The 18,262-nt window shown below is 30.5% G+C and overlaps 2 protein-coding genes across 9 annotated transcripts in view; both read left to right on the top strand.

Annotated features, from left to right (window-relative positions):
- LOC105424460 (uncharacterized) overlaps positions 1-9,860 on the top strand; it is a 142,909-nt gene extending 133,049 nt beyond the window's left edge. For 3 of the 8 annotated variants that reach the window (XR_016138447.1, XR_016138449.1, XR_016138448.1), the window contains 2 exons: positions 3,062-6,129; positions 6,223-9,860. Coding sequence is in view for 1 of the 8 variants with exons in the window: in XM_089073242.1 (XP_088929368.1) it covers positions 3,062-4,522 (1,461 nt within the window). In the remaining 7 variants the exon portion in view is untranslated. Of the gene's footprint in view, positions 1-3,061 lie in introns of all 8 variants that reach the window. The other 5 variants (XR_016138452.1, XR_016138453.1, XR_016138450.1 and 2 more) reach the window with 5 other exon arrangements.
- Positions 9,861-12,287: 2,427 nt separating this feature from the next.
- Positions 12,288-16,699, top strand: LOC105424477 (uncharacterized). The gene is made up of 3 exons (XM_089072973.1): positions 12,288-15,583; positions 15,781-15,941; positions 16,127-16,699. The coding sequence occupies exon 1, from the start codon at positions 13,855-13,857 to the stop codon at positions 15,475-15,477; it is 1,623 nt and encodes a 540-aa protein (XP_088929099.1). The 5' UTR covers positions 12,288-13,854; the 3' UTR covers positions 15,478-15,583; positions 15,781-15,941; positions 16,127-16,699.
- Positions 16,700-18,262: the final 1,563 nt, after the last annotated feature.

The raw sequence follows: 18,262 nt of genomic DNA on the forward strand, positions 1-18,262 counted from the left end.
CTTTTTAAATCATTTTGAAATTTAAATATTAAAAATAGATATGATATATATGTAACGAAAAAACGATCACTAGTTTCGAAAACCGCAGCATAATTTTTATGATAAGAGACATCGATTGCATACAAAATGTACTCTCGTTAAATTTGTGTAAAAATACGAGCAACATTCTCCAATCTGTAGCAACAACCTCGAGGAACCGGAAGAAATATGCGCTTAATCCTACATTTTTTTACTTTCGTTTTGCATCTCATTGACCGATCAACGTTTTCATGTTCGTTTTTTCGCTACGCGAATAATTTATAGCCCAGTAATAAATATTTAATGATCTCTATATATATATATATATATATATATATATATATATTGCCATATAGCGATAACATCTCGGTAAAGACGTGACGTATATCTCATATGATACCGAATTATATTTAGAAATATGTAAAAATTATACGTAAAATTTATCATTTATCATTTTGTAAAATCTATTCTTTATATAAATTAAATTTTCTTCTTCTAAATTAGCACTTTACATAATATTTGGAATATTTGTAGGAAAGTATCATTCTTTACAAAGTAATTGCAACAAAGTTACAAAATATCTCTTCTTCTTGTCCAAAATTTTCCGAATGCACAGGTTCTCTTGTCATCGATTTAAATAGATATAATGATGATAATAAGATCGAGAAAATCTGTATATTTAGAAAATTTTGGACATAAAAATGAAACACTTTGTAGCTTTATTACAATTTATTTGTAAAGAAATGATAGGTTTTCTTACAGATATTACACGTTTGCCACGGCATTTAATATCCTTCTAAAACTCTTACTTACATTCTTGCATACTGTATAGCGTATATTTATTCTTGGCATTTGCAACATATTTCCGTTGTCGTTGAAATAGTTGCTAAAACAATGTAACTGAGATAGTCGAATCTTTTAATCCATAAAAGTTTCAAAAACTCTAAAAATTTAAGAAAAATAAATAATACTAGTTTTTAATAATAATGCAATTAATAGTAATGCAATTTTTTTATATTTACATTTCCTAACAATCTACATTCCGAAAGTCTAAAAAGTTATCAATAATTCAGTCTATGTTTGTATATTTAAAAACATACATTTAATATACATACTTTCAATTTTCTTAAAAGAATGATTTATCTACATAATTTCATCTTCGCGTCTAATCTCAAATTTCTCGTCTAAGTCGATGATTAGAAGACGGACTGTTGAATGATGCCGTCATTTCATCATAGCCGTAAATATCCGAAGGAAAAATACGAAAGTTTGAAATTTAGATTCCTCCTGGCGCCTCTTTTGATGCACGGTGGCTCGTCTTTATCCGCTGCTTCATCAGAATTCGAGAGTTAATACGGCTCGTTTAACATACTTATGCTGCACATGTGACACTAAATGAGGTTCGTCATACTCACGCTACATTTAACTGTGATATAAAAAGATTTAACTACAAACTTATCTTAGGAGCTGATACGAATTAACATAACAGTTATTAATAACGTGGGATCATGTACCCGCATCACGCATGCGAAACTAGTCACTTTTCCTCTGGTCTACAGATGCCAGAGTCCAGATTAAGAAGAGTAATTACTATTTTGATAAACCGGTTTCTACGTGTTCATTCAATGCATTTGGAAAATTTAATTTCTCGTTCATAACATTCCTCTCGTTTAAAAAATACATATATTACGTTACATGTCGCACGGCATGGAACAAAAACCATTTCAAATCGTTTGCAAAGAATATCGCTTTCGTTTATCTAGCGAACAAGTTACTATAAGGCGAAGTTACCCCATACCAGCCCCAGTCGCAAACTTAATATCCACTATGTATTATCATTGGGCAGTCGGTCGGTTCCGCATTAGCCTTAACGTTCCACTGTGAAACGGGCTGGCACTTTAACTTGCATTAACCTCGTTTTGCGCACGTGTGCATCGCTCCCATTATTGCATTTCGCACTAAACGGATAGTACTGAGAGTGCGTCGTGGTAAACGCATCCTGTACAAACCGCGAGTTTAATTGAGAAACGGCGATCGAAAAAAAAGGAGTAAATGAGCACAAAATGAGCAAGAATCTTCTTTGAAGGATCTTGTTTGAAGGAGATGCGTTTAAAATTCTTGCTTTTTGTTTTACAAAATGTTCGAAGCTACATCATGTAATTAAAATATCTATAATACCTATAATTAATTATATATCTATATAAACAAAGTTGCATTCTTCTGAATATTTTGTAAAATAAATATAAGTTTTAAACTAGTTCCAGTAGTTTTTAATAGAAAAATTTTTATTTTTATAAGTAGCTCTTTTTTCGTTCACTATTATTGCTTTATATACATATATAGATCATTATACATATTGTATATATATACTTGTATATATATATATACATATTATATAATTATATTATTTTTCCGGGAATTAATTCCATTGAAAATTCTGAATTGTATAAAATAATTGTATAAAACAGTTTCAGGATCAAACTAATAAAATCTTATTCAATTTATAAATTTTATTATGATGATTTATTATATATTAAGAATCGTAACAATCAACTGCTCTTATTTACAATTGTTTTTAATTCTTAAGTTGAATTTTTTTTGTTTTTTTTTCTATTCGTAAGATAAACAATGATTATTCATAAGTAAATTGTAGATCGAATCTACTAATCATATCTATTAGGCAATAATATATATATATATAATAATTATATATAATAATTTATATTTTGAAATGTTGATCCTTTTAAAATCTGTCCTTTAAAATCTGAAATTCTTATATTTAAAATGAAACATTAGAAATAAGTAAATTGATTTTATGAATTAATAAATCTTTTTGAATCAGATGAAAATTACGAGATAGAAAAGTCTAATACAATAAATATTAAGGTAGTATTAAGAATCGTCAATATAATAAACTCGGTTTCTATTTAATATTTAATATTTAATATTTAAAAATATTTCGACTTACTAAAATACTAAATCTCATTTTATGAATAATCCTTCTATGTTTTATAATTTAATAATTCTAATTTCTATGTTTCAGATGGAATTCACGCAAGACTGCATCTTCAACGAGACTATGGAGACACAAAATTATAATACATACATCTCGGCACGTTGGTCCACCAAGGAGAGGACATTGTACCTCGGCATGGACAACAGCGGGAAGCCAAGGACAATAACGATCACAGGGGAAGATCGCAAATTGGGCAAGATGTTTGATTACGCCCGAGTCTTGACGCAGGTGGCATCACCTGACCGCGTCGTCGAGACTCTGCATAGACGGATGCTGGCGGGGGCTAAACATAACGTACGCCATCAGCATCACAGTCATGATCATCACCGTCAGATTGGCAGTGATGTGGCGCAACATGCAATTTGTCCCAGTTCGTCGATCCAGAAGTCGGTAGGAGATGGTAGAGATAGTTTCAGATGCCGCAAACGAAAGAAGAGAAAGAAGCGGAAACGACGTTGCAGGCCAGACGAGCAGCCTGGCCCGCAATGTCGGCTCGCGGAGGGATCCGTTACGGATTCTACGATAGACAGATACGTGACGGATATGTCATCGGAGATCATCAGCACCACGCCGGAATCCAAGAGATCCTGCGAGGGGGCGGCTAGCGAGGAAGCTTGCAGGCGACAGGCCCTCTCGGTGCCGGCGAAGAAGCGGAAGTCGCGGATACACTCCAAGTTCGGTAAGAACAAAGCATCAACGTCAAATATGAAAAAGCCAAACGTCACCGTCGCCAATAGTCAAAGTAAAAAGCCTAATTTAACGGACGGAAAGAAGAAGATGAGAAAGAGGACGAGTCCGTCGCAGACGAGCAGGGGGAGCACGGTGATGGCATCGCCGTCCCGGAAGCGGCACGAAGCTGGCACGACGTCGTTGTCCCGAGCTTCTTCGTCGCTAACGGCGCCCGTCAGAGAGGAGCACTTGGCCTCGACAGCCACGTCTTCCTCCTCGCCGTCTCCTCCTGGTGCGTTAACCACTCTCTCCATCAGAAGGCCGAGCTCGCCGTCTGACCGTAAGAAGCCACCGTCGTCCTCAAAGAACCATATTACGAAATCGATGGGCTCGCGTAGGATAGGAAAATCTTTTTCGAGTACCACAGGTTTACCGAGATCGACATCAATGACCTCGATGACGTCGAGGAGCGAGATAGCGTTTGTACCGTCAGCCACCAAAGTTCCTGAAGATATGTGCGCTTATGCAAATCCTTTGTTTCGATGCTCGCCAGTTCCTCTTTCCTCGCCTTCATCCCGGCAGGAATCCAATGAAGACTCCTCGAGTTCGCTATCAAACTCTTCGCTCGTCGACGAGGAATCGTCCTCGATCGTCACGAGCTCGCTCGCGACTGTTACAGAGTCTAGCATGTTGGACATCTCCGACGAAACGATCACGTTTAGACTAGACGAAAAAAATGACGAGGACGATGGTTTCGATATGGCTGACACAATTTCGCAGACTACCACGAGAGTCGCGTTGGAGAGATTGGCAATGTGACACATCCTCCGGATGGTCAGATGGCCAAATGAAGGATGATTTGTGTGCGAATGTCATTGTAAACTTATATGTACATAGCAATCTTTACCTTATGACAACTTTACATTCATGCGACAAGTGGGTGACGTATGTTGTGATGAAGTTTTAATACTCGCAGTATGGGGATCGATATGATTGCAATTTCGGCGAGGTCAATTTTTTTAAAAACACTTTCAAAAAAATTTTATTGCTTATATCAAATATCTTAATCGATCAGTTTTGAGAAAATAAAAATTTAGATAAACGTAATAAATATTTCATTAAATATTGACAATTTTTTATCAACGTAACTAAATTTTAAATATTATCAAAATTTGTTTTTAATAACAAAATTTGTTTTTAATGAAACATGAACACTTTTATTTCTATAAAATATAATATGAGTAAAGTGAACATAAAAGTTGGAAAACAAAATTTGTTTACATTTTAATGTTTATATATAATTTTATTAAATTTCTTAAAATAATCATAAATTTTAATTTAAGCTTAAATTTCTTAAAAATTTGTAATCAATTTTATTAAATTTTCTAATTAATCAGAAATTGTATTCTAATATAATATTATCTTACAGGAAACATACTTAATGAACTTATAGAAAAATAATGAGAATAATTTGATACTTAAATTCAATAAATTCAATCATCGAAAAAGAATTCATATATTAATAAATATTAAAATATTCGGTATTCATTGCTAATATTCATTGCCATTTTAATAAAATGAAAGAAATTTATAAAAATTTTATAAAATAAAAAAAATTATTCCTTAGAGAAATTACTCTCCTTAGATAAAAATCTATAACATTAATGAAAATTGCATACACTATTTCACTGAAATCGTTTCGATATTGATCCCCGAGACATTCACGGCGAGAAACGCGGTTCGTGTCGAGAATCAATGAACATTGGTAAAAACGAAGAATCTTTGATCGTGTTTGTTCGAGCAGCCAAGAGCCGGCTAAAGCGTGTCTCTTGTGCTCGTTATCGTCCGAAAGGAATAATTACCGGTAGCATCGCAATAAAAGAATATCAACCGGCATCGTAGGATAACGAGCACGAAATAATTTTAATCTTAAAGTACTTCCTGACGGCAAAACAAGTCATATCATAATTGCGTATCTCTTAGTTTGCCTCCCAGATGACCTGTAATCTTCATCGGAGTTTAGAGCAAATAGTCTTCAATTCTATTAGAAGATGGTAAGTCGACGTAATGCATGCGAATGTGCCATTTCTGAACTCTGATTATCTTTGTTACAATGGAATACTTTCTTTTCGAGATCGATATCTTTCTTCATTAATTTAACTTTAATATCACTATAAAAAAAGCATGTATACAGGATTTCAAAAAATACTCTATGCTACTGTAAAAATATTGCGTAACTAAGCTATTTATTTTAAAAGAGATGCATACTACTATTTAAAAAAATATATATTTTAGATTTAATTTATATTAAAGTGATTGGCTTAATAAGGACAACGATAAAACAAAATTCTACCATATACTAGATATCTTCAATATCAACGATACATCTTTCAAAACTACAAAGTATTTCCAGCATGACAATTTAGGTACGTATTCTAATCGTACATTTAGAAATTAATGTGAATTAATGTGAACGAATTAATGTGACACTGTCTTATTTTTGGCTAATATAATTTTAGACACAAGAGCATCGTTAAATAAATCCAGTTACAGAAAATTGAATAAGTACAAGGAGAATCAAGATCTGCATTGAATGGCACTAGATAGAGATGAAAAATTTTTATGTAAAAATTTTAAATAAAGTACACATCGTAATGTTCGCGCAGATTAGAAAATAATATGATGATAATTACATTGGCATTAAATTAAGATGTTATTCTAAATTATATATTTTATGAGAACAATTGTTGAGTGAAATATCTTGACATAAACCTCTCATCTCGCCGTGACGTAGAAAATACTTTGTATATTATTGCCGAACTTCGTCCTAACTAGCGCGTAAGCGTAAAGAAATAATAATAGTATTTTTAGCGAGCGAGGAAGCGAGCAAGACAATAAGCGTGAAAAAAAAAGGGAAAGAAAGGTGTATGGACAATGAAATCAATTCGACTTGCGAGCATGAAATGCGATTATTCTCGAGGCCGATAAGTAGGTAAACATCAATCTAATTAAGGAGACTCTGATTAAGGAGAATCTGTTCGGTAAAAATTAGTTGTCTCGCGATAAAATTACGCTTCGCGCACTTGATCGAAATTAAGCGAACGTTTCCGATTAGTGCACTATGTAACAACATAATTTTTTTAATTAGCATAAATTATATACAAATTATAGGATATGGAGAAGCTATTTCGTATCATAGGATATGGAGAAGATTCGAGGGCGATTTACAATTATCTATGTTTAAGTATCGCCAGCATAAGCAAATTCCTGCAAACGATTAATCAAATTGCGAGTTTGTCTCTCGATCTCGTAATCAAATGCTATAAAATGCAATTTTTACGGGGCGACGTATGTATAATTTGGAATGTATAGAGTAAATTTTGTTCGACGTAATCTCAGTATTTATAATGGAGCAAAGTGGAGAGAGAAAGAATATTGGCTTTCTTATTTCACCAAGGAGATCAATTAATCAGGTTGACACAAATTACACACGCTGGTCATTCGAGTTCCATCCACTCGATCGTTATTCCTCGCATCTCCGATTTTATTTCTGGAACTCGTTCCGTGCGCGAGCGCGCGCGACGGACTTGACGGTGCCGACGTGAAAATTACGAAGATCTTAATTGGCGTTTCCATTATATTATAATTGTAATTTGTCGAGATTTCCAGATTGCATAAAAAGTATACGATTTGCCGTTGTATGAAATATTTAATCAAAATTATCATAGGCAAATAGTCGACATTTAACATTGAACGTTACGTTCAAATAAATTTTTCAGTATTTATCAGTATTTACCAGTTTTTGTGTATGAGTGATTCTATGATATTGTGTACGAGTTTCTTCCAAGAAAAGCAATGCTCATTATTTTTTAATTCCATATTATAGCTATAATTTAATTTAAAACTCTATGAAGCATTTCTAAAATGAAAGATTGATTGATAACAAGTTAAATGATGACGCTAATCATTTGCAATTTTTGTTATAGCTCAAACGGAAACTATTTGACCGAGTGCCACTTGAAGAATTATATTCAACGAAAATACATACATACATACACATACATACATATACATGTCTCCTTATTTCTCGAAGTAAAAGTAAATTTCATCGATTTCATCTAGGTGTATCTGTTGGAAAAACCTCGACCTCGCTGCGATTTCTTTCTTCTTTTTTTGTAGAAGCGATCTATCAATATGTAGTAGGCATATTTATTAAAGACTTATTTATTGTAAAGTTGACTCTGTGTACATAACATACATCTACGATCATTACTCATCAATCATACGCATCGATCATCTGTTCTACGTACGTTGTGTCTATAGATACACGAATCCATTGAAAATATCCCTTCTGCTTGGAAAAACGTTTCGATATCGAGATGACAATAAAGTAAAATGTAACACTTATATATTATTTGCATGCCGTATTACATTTTGATAAACTATAACTTCGCATGGTGTGAAAGATCGCGACATAAATATTTTCACTGAATTAAATCAATAATAATTGCCTGCAATTTTATCACGGTAATATTGAATAAGCAAATTGTTTCTCATGCATGACAGAGTTCATCATGTCGTACATTTGATAATAGTTACTGGCAAAGTGAGCTTCCGCCGGAACTGAAATTGGACCGACATGTTCCTCATTTAAATTCAGCATATCGGATGTATACAAAGTGTAATATGACATGTTATACTGCAGACTATTTTTCTCGAACGTATGAAAAATAGATCTGCAGTTTCTCTCGCCTGATTTGTAATTTTTTTAGTTAATTATAATTTTTGACAAAACTCGGCATTATTATGAAAAATGTTTCACAATAATGCACGTAGCGAGAGTTTATTTTGATGAATGCTTACAAAGTCCGCGTAAAAATTACTATACGAATGTATTGTTAAACACAGAAAGATATTTCTCCATTGTCATCTCACTATCGGTTACACGCCATCACGCAATTTGACGCACATTTAATATTTTCAACGGATTCTGAATTGTTTCAATGAAGTAAATATACGCATACTCTGGCGAATGAGATGAAAGACGAGCGATTCGACTAAAAGATAACTCTTATGAGTTTAATGAAAAGGCAAGGTTTGTAAAATTTGGGAAAGTGCACGCATGCGCGAGTGTGATGCTTGTCAAGACGGTTAATTGTTAGACTAACTAGCGACATAAATAAAAGATATGGTATGTAACTTTTGGTATCGTTCTATGCAATTACGTTTGCAAATTAACTCTAAAAACAGAACAAGGTCAGAACATTTTCTTGGTTATTATTGCAAATATTTAATTCATATTGCCCCAATATTACATTTTTCGGATTCTTCTAGTAAATTATTAAACAAAATTTCCACTTGCCTTATTCGTCAAACATCTCAATCAATTTACAAAAATATTGAAAAAAATTGAAGGAAAGTGGCGCATAAATTAACAGATACAATATCTATCTTTTATGAAAATTTCATATTAAAGTTTTTAAAGGATTGCATTACGGAAAAATTGATTTAATAAAATATTAATAGCAAAAATGATACGCAGGCATGACCGCATCGTCGGCACAATTCTGGATTCAAAGGTCGAAGCGAAATCAGTCTAGCACTGCCATGTTTGAGATGTGTTTAATTTACATAGACTGAAATTACTAAGATTATAATATTTTTTAATTATTAAAATGATAAAAGCGAGGGGCCGCGCCGATTGAAATTTCATCTGCGGGTATTTAATGTAAAGCAGGCATTTCAAATAAAATACGTAGGATATTCGCTCGCAGGATGATTTGTCCTTTCTTAGCTAAAACATCGCCATTTTTGATGCTACCTTGTGATATAATTCTTAAAATCCACGATCCCTTTTCTCTTTTATCCCATTCCCTAGAGATACATTTCTTATCGTCGTCTACGCGCAAGAGGATAAAGAGAAAGAGAGAAGAAACGAGAGTGATAAACGATGAAAATCGAATAAATCAATCAAACGAATGAACTTTCGTTCAATTATCGAATGCATATCTCGCTCGTCACTCTTCTCTCTCGTTTCTTAAATGCAAAACCCCACTATATCGTCGCCATATAATTTTTAGAAGTAACGAAAGAAATTATTAAAAAGATATTATTGAGTATAAGGTTGCGTTGTTATTAAATTTCGATATATACCTCATCATGTATTATTATTTGCATTCCTAGATATGAAATAATTTTACATATAATATCCTAGATGAACATCACTTATTCTTCCTTGTTTTAATCTTAATTTTTTTTAATATTATTATGACATGACAGTATTTAAAAATCTATTGCATTATATTTTTAGTTAAGAGTAAGACATCAGAACAATTATTGATTACTATTTTATGTTATCAAATGATTTATACTAATATTTATAATTGTTAACAGATCTTCAACAATGCAAAATGCGACACCGTCATCAATAAAGAAATTAATAATTTTTTTCTTTAAAATTAAAGAAAAAATATATTTATATTTGAATCCAGAGATTATTAAATTTGATTTCATACAAAATGAAGTGAAATATTGGACGAAATATTTATTACAGGAGTTTTCACAAAATGTTATCAGGTAAGTGTAATATGATTTCTTGTTACACACTTAACGCAAATCTTAAACACAATTCCACTCAAACATTAAACATAATTGCACAAATCCTCGTGGAAATATTTTGTAATATAGGATTACATGATGTAATTAACATGTGTTTAATGAAGTTAGATATCATTACAGAATCATCTAAATATTGTAATTTACATATATGAGACAGTCATTGTTATATCTTATATTAACGTAATAAGCTTATACAGATGATTAGAAATTACATGTACCTATTTTAATAAGATTAGTACACAGGTATAAATCCTTGTTTAACAAGCAATAATTGCTTATACATGTATGTATGTAATCGCAATATAGCCAGAAAATAAGATTAGATATGCGTATCTTTCACTTGCAACATATGAGCGTAAATTTTACTGATTAAGATCAACATTTATTAAATCAGATTTATTAAATGCTCATGTACGATTCCTAAGGAGTTTAATTATAAATTATGCAGACTTTCTGAATAGACATGTTTGCTGACTAGTCCATACACGACATACATAAATATTTTGTTATTACGACAAATTATGTTTATTTATTGCATAATATAAGATAAGCATGTTTTATCAACATCTTTGGAACGCAAATAAGCTTAAAATGTATAATACGGTAGTATCGAACGCCGGAAACTATTACATCTCGTACACGTGTGGTTTGCAAGCATGTAGAAATAGAGAATATTGAGCGCTCACACCCCTCTTCTTTTGTTGTCTGCATCTCCTCCCATTGTTGTCCCGTACTATAATTAATGATCGATGCCACGATAAAGTATAAAAGTCGCTCTGCTGCACAGGAAAAGTACGTAGATTGCGGTGCATTATCCACTACCCTGTATTTATGCAATCTTCGTGCTCTTCGAATAATTGTCTCATAATAATTGTATTTTCCAAGTAAAAATATACTATATATACTATATATAGTTGTTAGAATATCAATTAAATTCTATCATCGATATCATGTGTACATTTTTCCCCTAGATTAAACATCCTATTTAACACAAAATGTTCTCTAATTATAAGTTTAAATATTGAAAATAAAAAAATAAAAATAAAATTCATAAGAAGTTAATTAAGTAAATTAATATTTAAATTTAAATAATATTTAATATTTAAAATTATAAATTATTATATCAATAAATTTCTAGAAAATTTATTATTGACGTTTTGATTAAATGATATATTTTTATTATGCATACAATAAATGTCGACATTATGATAATAAGTAAAACAACTAAAAATATGAGCTTCAAAATATTTATTATGTTATAACGAAAAATTAATTTTTTTCGTGAAATTTCGTAAAAATATTCGCATATCTAAGAAGCATGCCACCATCGCTACTCTTATATTGCCAATCTCTCATGGTATTTAGCCATTTATGATTATAGATTATGATCGTAATCATAATCTTCGCTATTAACATAACTATAACCCCGACCTTCGGTCTGCGACGCGCGTCTTTCAATTTATAATTAACGTTCTTCGATAAATGCCTTCCGTTTTAACTTTCGACCCACAGGCAAAACTGCAAACATGAGCCATAAAACGTGCACCATCCCTAATCATAATCGATTCTCGAGATAGTAGATTTTCTCTAGCGCATTTATTATTCTTACCCATTTATTAATTTGATATAGTTTCACGTTAAACAATTGTAAAAATGTTTTAGAAAACAATTGAAAGAATTAATTAAACCAGATAAATACTTAATATTTAGAATATTAAGAATAATTTAATCGTCAAAGAGTACACATTCATACCTTCCAGTATCCATTCCATTATTCATAATTTTATTAAGAAAAAACGGACTTTATCCTTGTGAAAATTTGACTTCTATATATTTTATTTTATTTGACTACACTTATATAAATTCTAGACTTTTTATTTTATTTTCATTTATTAATTTTATTCCATCTATAACTATAACTTAAATTATATGTTTCGCTGCGATATAGTTTTATGAATTTTATTTAATTATCTTATTGTTTGGTATCGTTCTTGTTTTCTTTCATATGTATTATGTTAAGTTCCTCCGTTATTTATTATATGATTTCTATATGTCTTTATCACAAATTTTGTTTAATAGAATTTTTTGCTGAAGAAGGTTCTGTGTAATCGAAACATCCAAGTATTTAAATTTTATTTTTGTTATTTAACTTATTATTTGAATTGTTTTTAATATTTTTATTATTTTTAATGTTACTTTTTCTTTCTTCGACCCTATTTGTTTTATATTGTTTAATTTGTCCGAGCTGTTTATATGAACAGTTTATATAATAGTCTTTCATTATTTTTCTAGTAAAATAAAATATAAAATTTATATGCAATAATATGTCTGAAATATGCAATAACATGTTAATTGTGACATTATTAATATCACAGTTTGCTCATATGATGTAATCTATTTGATTAGATGACTTATTTTACATCAATCTCATTTTAATATATAAAATATTAAAATAACTTATATAAGTTTTAATACATTTAGATGATCCTTCGATGATAGCTAATTTTATCAACCACATCATATTTGCTGATAAAGTGCCTTAGCACCTATGCATAAATTTTTCCTATCTCCAATTGAACAGGTTATGATTAAGTATTTTGCACGCATAAAATATCGATATGATTATCATAGATATTTATCATAATCGATTCTATCCTCTAGTATCATGGACAATCCTAATCGTGAACTGCATCTTCTTATTGTTCCTAAAGATAGGTATATAATAGCATTATAGACCGCTTTACCATCTTATCAAAGTTTATTAAGAGAATATCGATACTTTCTTATAGTGTTATTTACATTATTGCTATTATCAAGAGCTTTCTATTCGCTATGTCCCCTATGCAAGTCGAGCTATATCGAATTTAATTATTTAAATTATTTAATTATATATGGAGATATGAACGCGTTGAGAAGTCTATAAATATCGCTGATATTGTAGACATGTGGTAAACTATAATTTCTAAATATCTTGAGGTGATTCTTATAATATGCTTAATTTTTTCTTGAAATTTATAAAACATAAAATCTCTCGACATAGATGTATAGTTGAATTTAAAATATCTTACTTTAATGAAACTATTTGAAATTTTGATGAAACTTAGTAAAAATTTTTTTAATTTGTAAATTATTTTTCAAGTTTATTATTTAAAGAAAGTTTTTATTGTACAAAATCAAAAAACGATTGATTCCTTTTTTACATTTTTTAAATCTTTATAGTTTTAAAAAGATATCAAAGTAATTTCACGAAATTCAAATAATTTAATATCTTAAACTTTAATTTCTTCAAATTTGAAAGAATCGATATGAAGGTCAAAGAATTCTAGCATGGTAAGCATATTTTCTTTTCTTCTCTTTTCTTTCTTTGACTCTTTCCTTTTTTGTTTGTTTTGTTTCTCAAATAATACATCTGCGATGTTTTATTATGTCTTCTTCTCCTCCTTCTAGTTAGAAACTTTTAGTTAGAAACTTTTAACGTAATTTAGTTTTCCTTCGAGTCTCGAAAATAGAAAATTATCTGCAAAATAGAGAGAATGGATCATAAAAACTTAGAAAAAATTCAGGAGTGCTCAAATAAAGCTGAAACACAAAAATTTTCTAAAGATTCATCTAATTCAGAGCTAAATACTAATTCTGCTAGTACATCTGCGAAAACATTACAAGAAGAGAATCATTATGAACTTTTTCCTCAAAACTATGTTTACTGCATACTCGAATTCTATACCGTTTTCAGTACGATAAGTACCATAATTATATGTCGTAAGTGTCATAGTGAAATAAATTTTAAAAAATCAGATTTCGAAGGCTTTGGGTTTAGAATACTTATGTCATGTAAATGTAACGTACATGCAATAGATTCCTGTCCTGTTGATAATCAATCTTTTGAAATTAATAATCGATTTGTATTTGTTATGAGACTTTTGGGCATCGGACAAACAGGCATTAAACTATTTTGTAATTTAATGGATATTAGTTCAGGATTTCCTCATAACATTTTTTTTAATTGCCTTCAAAATATACATACTGTATCGAAAACAATATATGAATCGGTTACGAGAAGAGCTGTTAAAAACGAGATGCAAAAGACTGTTGAAATCCAAATGAAAAAGTCGAGGGAAAATATAACGATATCAAGCGCTAGCTTGTATGAAAAAACCTCTTCTTCATTATTTTGTGTATCTGCACTCATCGGAGAATTCACTAAAAAAGTGCTTGATACAAATATACAAAGTAAAGATTGTCCAGTTTGTAATAGTGAGATAGATACTCGTGAGAAAAGTAGCATACTCGAGTGCATTAATTGGATTTGTAATCACACAGATCATAAATGTATATTCAATAATCCCTCACAAGTAGCTGAAACTATGGAGATTGCTGCAATAAAAGAAATGTTTTTACAGTCACAGAAAAAATATGGAATAAAGTATACAACTTACATCAAAAAGGAAAATAGTGAAACATTTAAAAATATATTAAATAATCATTCATATCACGTTATTATTAAGAAAAAAAGTTACATTGCTGAAAGTGAGAAAATGGAGAAACGATTACAAGAACTTAAAAAAGATATCGATAAAAACAAGCAAGGAGAACTAACTGATAAGATTATTAAAAAAATAATAAATTATTATAATGATGCGATATGCAAGAATAAAAATATACTAGACATGAAGAAAGCAATTTGGACAATATTTTATCACATAGCCTCTACTGACGAAAATCCACAACACTTGTATTGTCCCGTTGGAGCCAACAGCTGGTGTGACTGGCGTAAAGCAGAATTTCACAAAAGTTTAAACACATTTACTCATAAAGAAAGACTTAATGACAACATTTTAATATCTATTCACTCAATATTCCAAGATTTAACTTCTGATAATTTATTGAAACCATATCTGAAAACATATAGCCATAATAAAAATGATAATCATCTACTTTCTCTCATATCGACTTTTGCTTCAGATATAACAGATTGCAACATATCAATAGACATTGCTACATTTTTGGCTGTCAGTATATATAACGAAGGATATCAAATTATCCTACAAATAATGTCATTTTTGAATATTTTAATAGGACGACAGGCAAAACAGTTTATAGACTTAATGAACAGCAAACAAATAAAAGGTTTAGAACACCTGATGATGAACTCATAAAATCTAAATCTATCTTTAAAAAACAAAGAACTTCAGAAAAATGAAAACGAATTATGCTTTTATAAAAAAGAAGAAAATATATAAATACATTGTATAGCAGATTGAGGTAACAAATTAATTTTCTATCTACTATTATATTATTATAATATACTAATGAAATTTAGCATGTCTTTTCAACCATTTAGTCGTATTTGGTTAACAATTGAGTTAATGAAATATTTTTTTATATATTCATATTACAATAGGAGAAAAACATTATCACATTTATAATTAAAATAAACTTGGGCTCATTTATTTTTTCAGATTAACTTCAGGACAATGAAAATATTTTCAAATTAATATACACTTTGGGACAATGAAAATAAAATTGTTTTCAGAGATTTTATATGATAAATAATATTATTCTTTTTATAAAGAAATCTAATCAAGTCAAATTTTTCGCAAGCTAAAAGATAGATGAACACGTATGTAAAAATAACAATTATGAATAATAATAAGTGTTTCGTTTTCGTCTTGTAGAAAAGAGTTCTTAAAGTTCTTTAAAGAGTTTAAAATCAGCCTTCTACAATAAAAAATGTCTTTAAAGAATTATTTTAATTTTTATTTTAATTTTAATTTTTTTTTATTTTCTTATTTTTTTTTTTTTTAGCTTACGACAGTCTTCAGAAAATGCGACATTAAAATGCAACGGCAACTATTCTAGCCTCCGGTAAACTCATTATGCACTCCGATGCACTCTTATCCTGCATATGGACTAAAGATAGTTGCAACCTCGATGCACACTTGCATCGCCGGTTATACTCATTCGACAATTACAGCAGCTGCGGCATGAAGTCAAAAAGATTTACCTGATCAAAACTCGCTTCGCTTTTTTTCGAATATTTTTTTTAATCTTTCAATATTTATACTATGAATATTAATGAATATTAATACGCGTCCACTTAGAGTACAGGTTATTTTTTATCTTCTGACAATAATATAAAGACTCTACATACATTCAACTTTCTCTTACTTTCACACTTAAAATTTTATATAATGTTAGATTCCACACTTTTGTGTGTGCTAGATATTTTTTTAATATTTGCTATTGTGTATATTATTGTAATTTAAGACGCGTTAGAGAGAAAATACATAAAACTGTTTCTAGAATTTTTCTTTTTTGACATTACAGAAAACATTAAAAACTATTATTCTAAGTCTTTGAAGAATTTGTAAAAATGTCGCACGATCGATACGCATTAAAGCTGTAGTATGTGTACTGGTCTGCGTAATTTTAGCACACGCGCCACTCAAACGAACTCTTTTCGCGTTGCGTCACACGAGACGTGGATGAAGAAGCTACTATTTCGTTATATAACGTCCTTCGTCTGTACGACCCTCTTCAGTTCTATTCCTATCTATCAACGGTACAAGGAACACACATAGACGCGTCGCGATTTGTGTGAAACGGCTCAGTTAATCCTTTTTACACGTACGAGTATCATAATGTAAAAATATTATTATAAAATATTAAATATTATAAATAATATTATTATAAAATATTAAATATTATATCATAAATATAATATTAAATATTAGAATATTAAATATTATTTAAAATATTAAATATTATATAAAAATATTATTATCATAATGTAAAAATATTATTTATAATGCGCTTCTTCTCACGTCGACAATAGTTAACATTTTATTAAATTAAGAAATTTGAAATTTGACTTGATTATTGATTCTTAATATAATTTTCATATCGTTTGAATGATTCTCACGGAATAAATTTTTTGTTAAGCGTTCGTAAATTTTGAATATTTCAAATTTCGTTACATAAGTAAATTTTGTATCATTCACAGAAGCAATCTTTCGTGAATATAAATATTCGAGAAGCTAAAAAAAAGCTAAAAATTTCAATGTTCCAGGCAAATAAAATAATATTAAAATATATATATTTTCATTCAAGAATTATTTGCGATGAACTTTGACCTGTTCACTTGACTCGATTGTAACCTAGATCAAATTCTGGTGCAATGTTGCTTTCTAGATGAGTAGCTAAAATCGACTAAGATAATCGTCGCGTTGCCTTCGTTCCAATCAAGTAATTACTTCCAAGCCATCTTTCGCGTGACCAACTCGCATCGCTTATAACTTTGCTAATTCTGTCCGGCTCTAGCAAGGCAACAGAGACGCAGGCTGGAATGCGTAACACAGCCGTTTAAAAGCGCCGCGCATGATTGAGCAGGATGATAATATGGAGTTATATTGGTAGAAGATAATTTCTCCCTGCGCATAGACTACAAATACCGGATTATCCGCCGCGGACATAGAGGAACCGTTTAATTAAAAACACAGAAAATAGATCAAAACACGCTACAAGAGAGAGACGGGTGGACGGGTGGAGGGCAAATCTTCAGGTCCTCGCTCCTTTCGCAATAAGCGGAGGTTGTTGTACGAGCAGCGGCCACACGTTGCCTCGACTTATTTTATGTGGTTACGTGCCATCTAGCGCGATCATAATTAATGCGTGATTACGGTATGCCCTGAAGGGCCGTCTCGCAAAGGATAGATCGGATTCTGACCTAAAGGGGTCGTCACACCATTAATTATTCCCTGCATATTTTGAATAATATTATTAATTGTTGAAGACATACTATAATTTTGCAAAAATATCTATGATAAAAACGGTAAAGAATTTATTCCTTAAAATTAAATTCGTAAGCTTCAAATTTAAAAGTGTTTATATTTTATTAATGTTTCCTATTTCTTATATTCTTATATTCTTTATAAACAATGT

Source organism: Pogonomyrmex barbatus, unplaced genomic scaffold, assembly GCF_055798465.1.
Source record: "Pogonomyrmex barbatus isolate J1 unplaced genomic scaffold, ASM5579846v1 scaffold14, whole genome shotgun sequence".
NCBI classification, from domain to species: Eukaryota; Metazoa; Arthropoda; class Insecta; order Hymenoptera; family Formicidae; genus Pogonomyrmex; species Pogonomyrmex barbatus.

What these genes read in the sequence shown, in the direction of transcription:
- LOC105424477 (XM_089072973.1), top strand. Translation starts at nt 13,855, where the DNA reads ATGGATCATAAAAACTTAGAAAAAATTCAGGAGTGCTCAAATAAAGCT.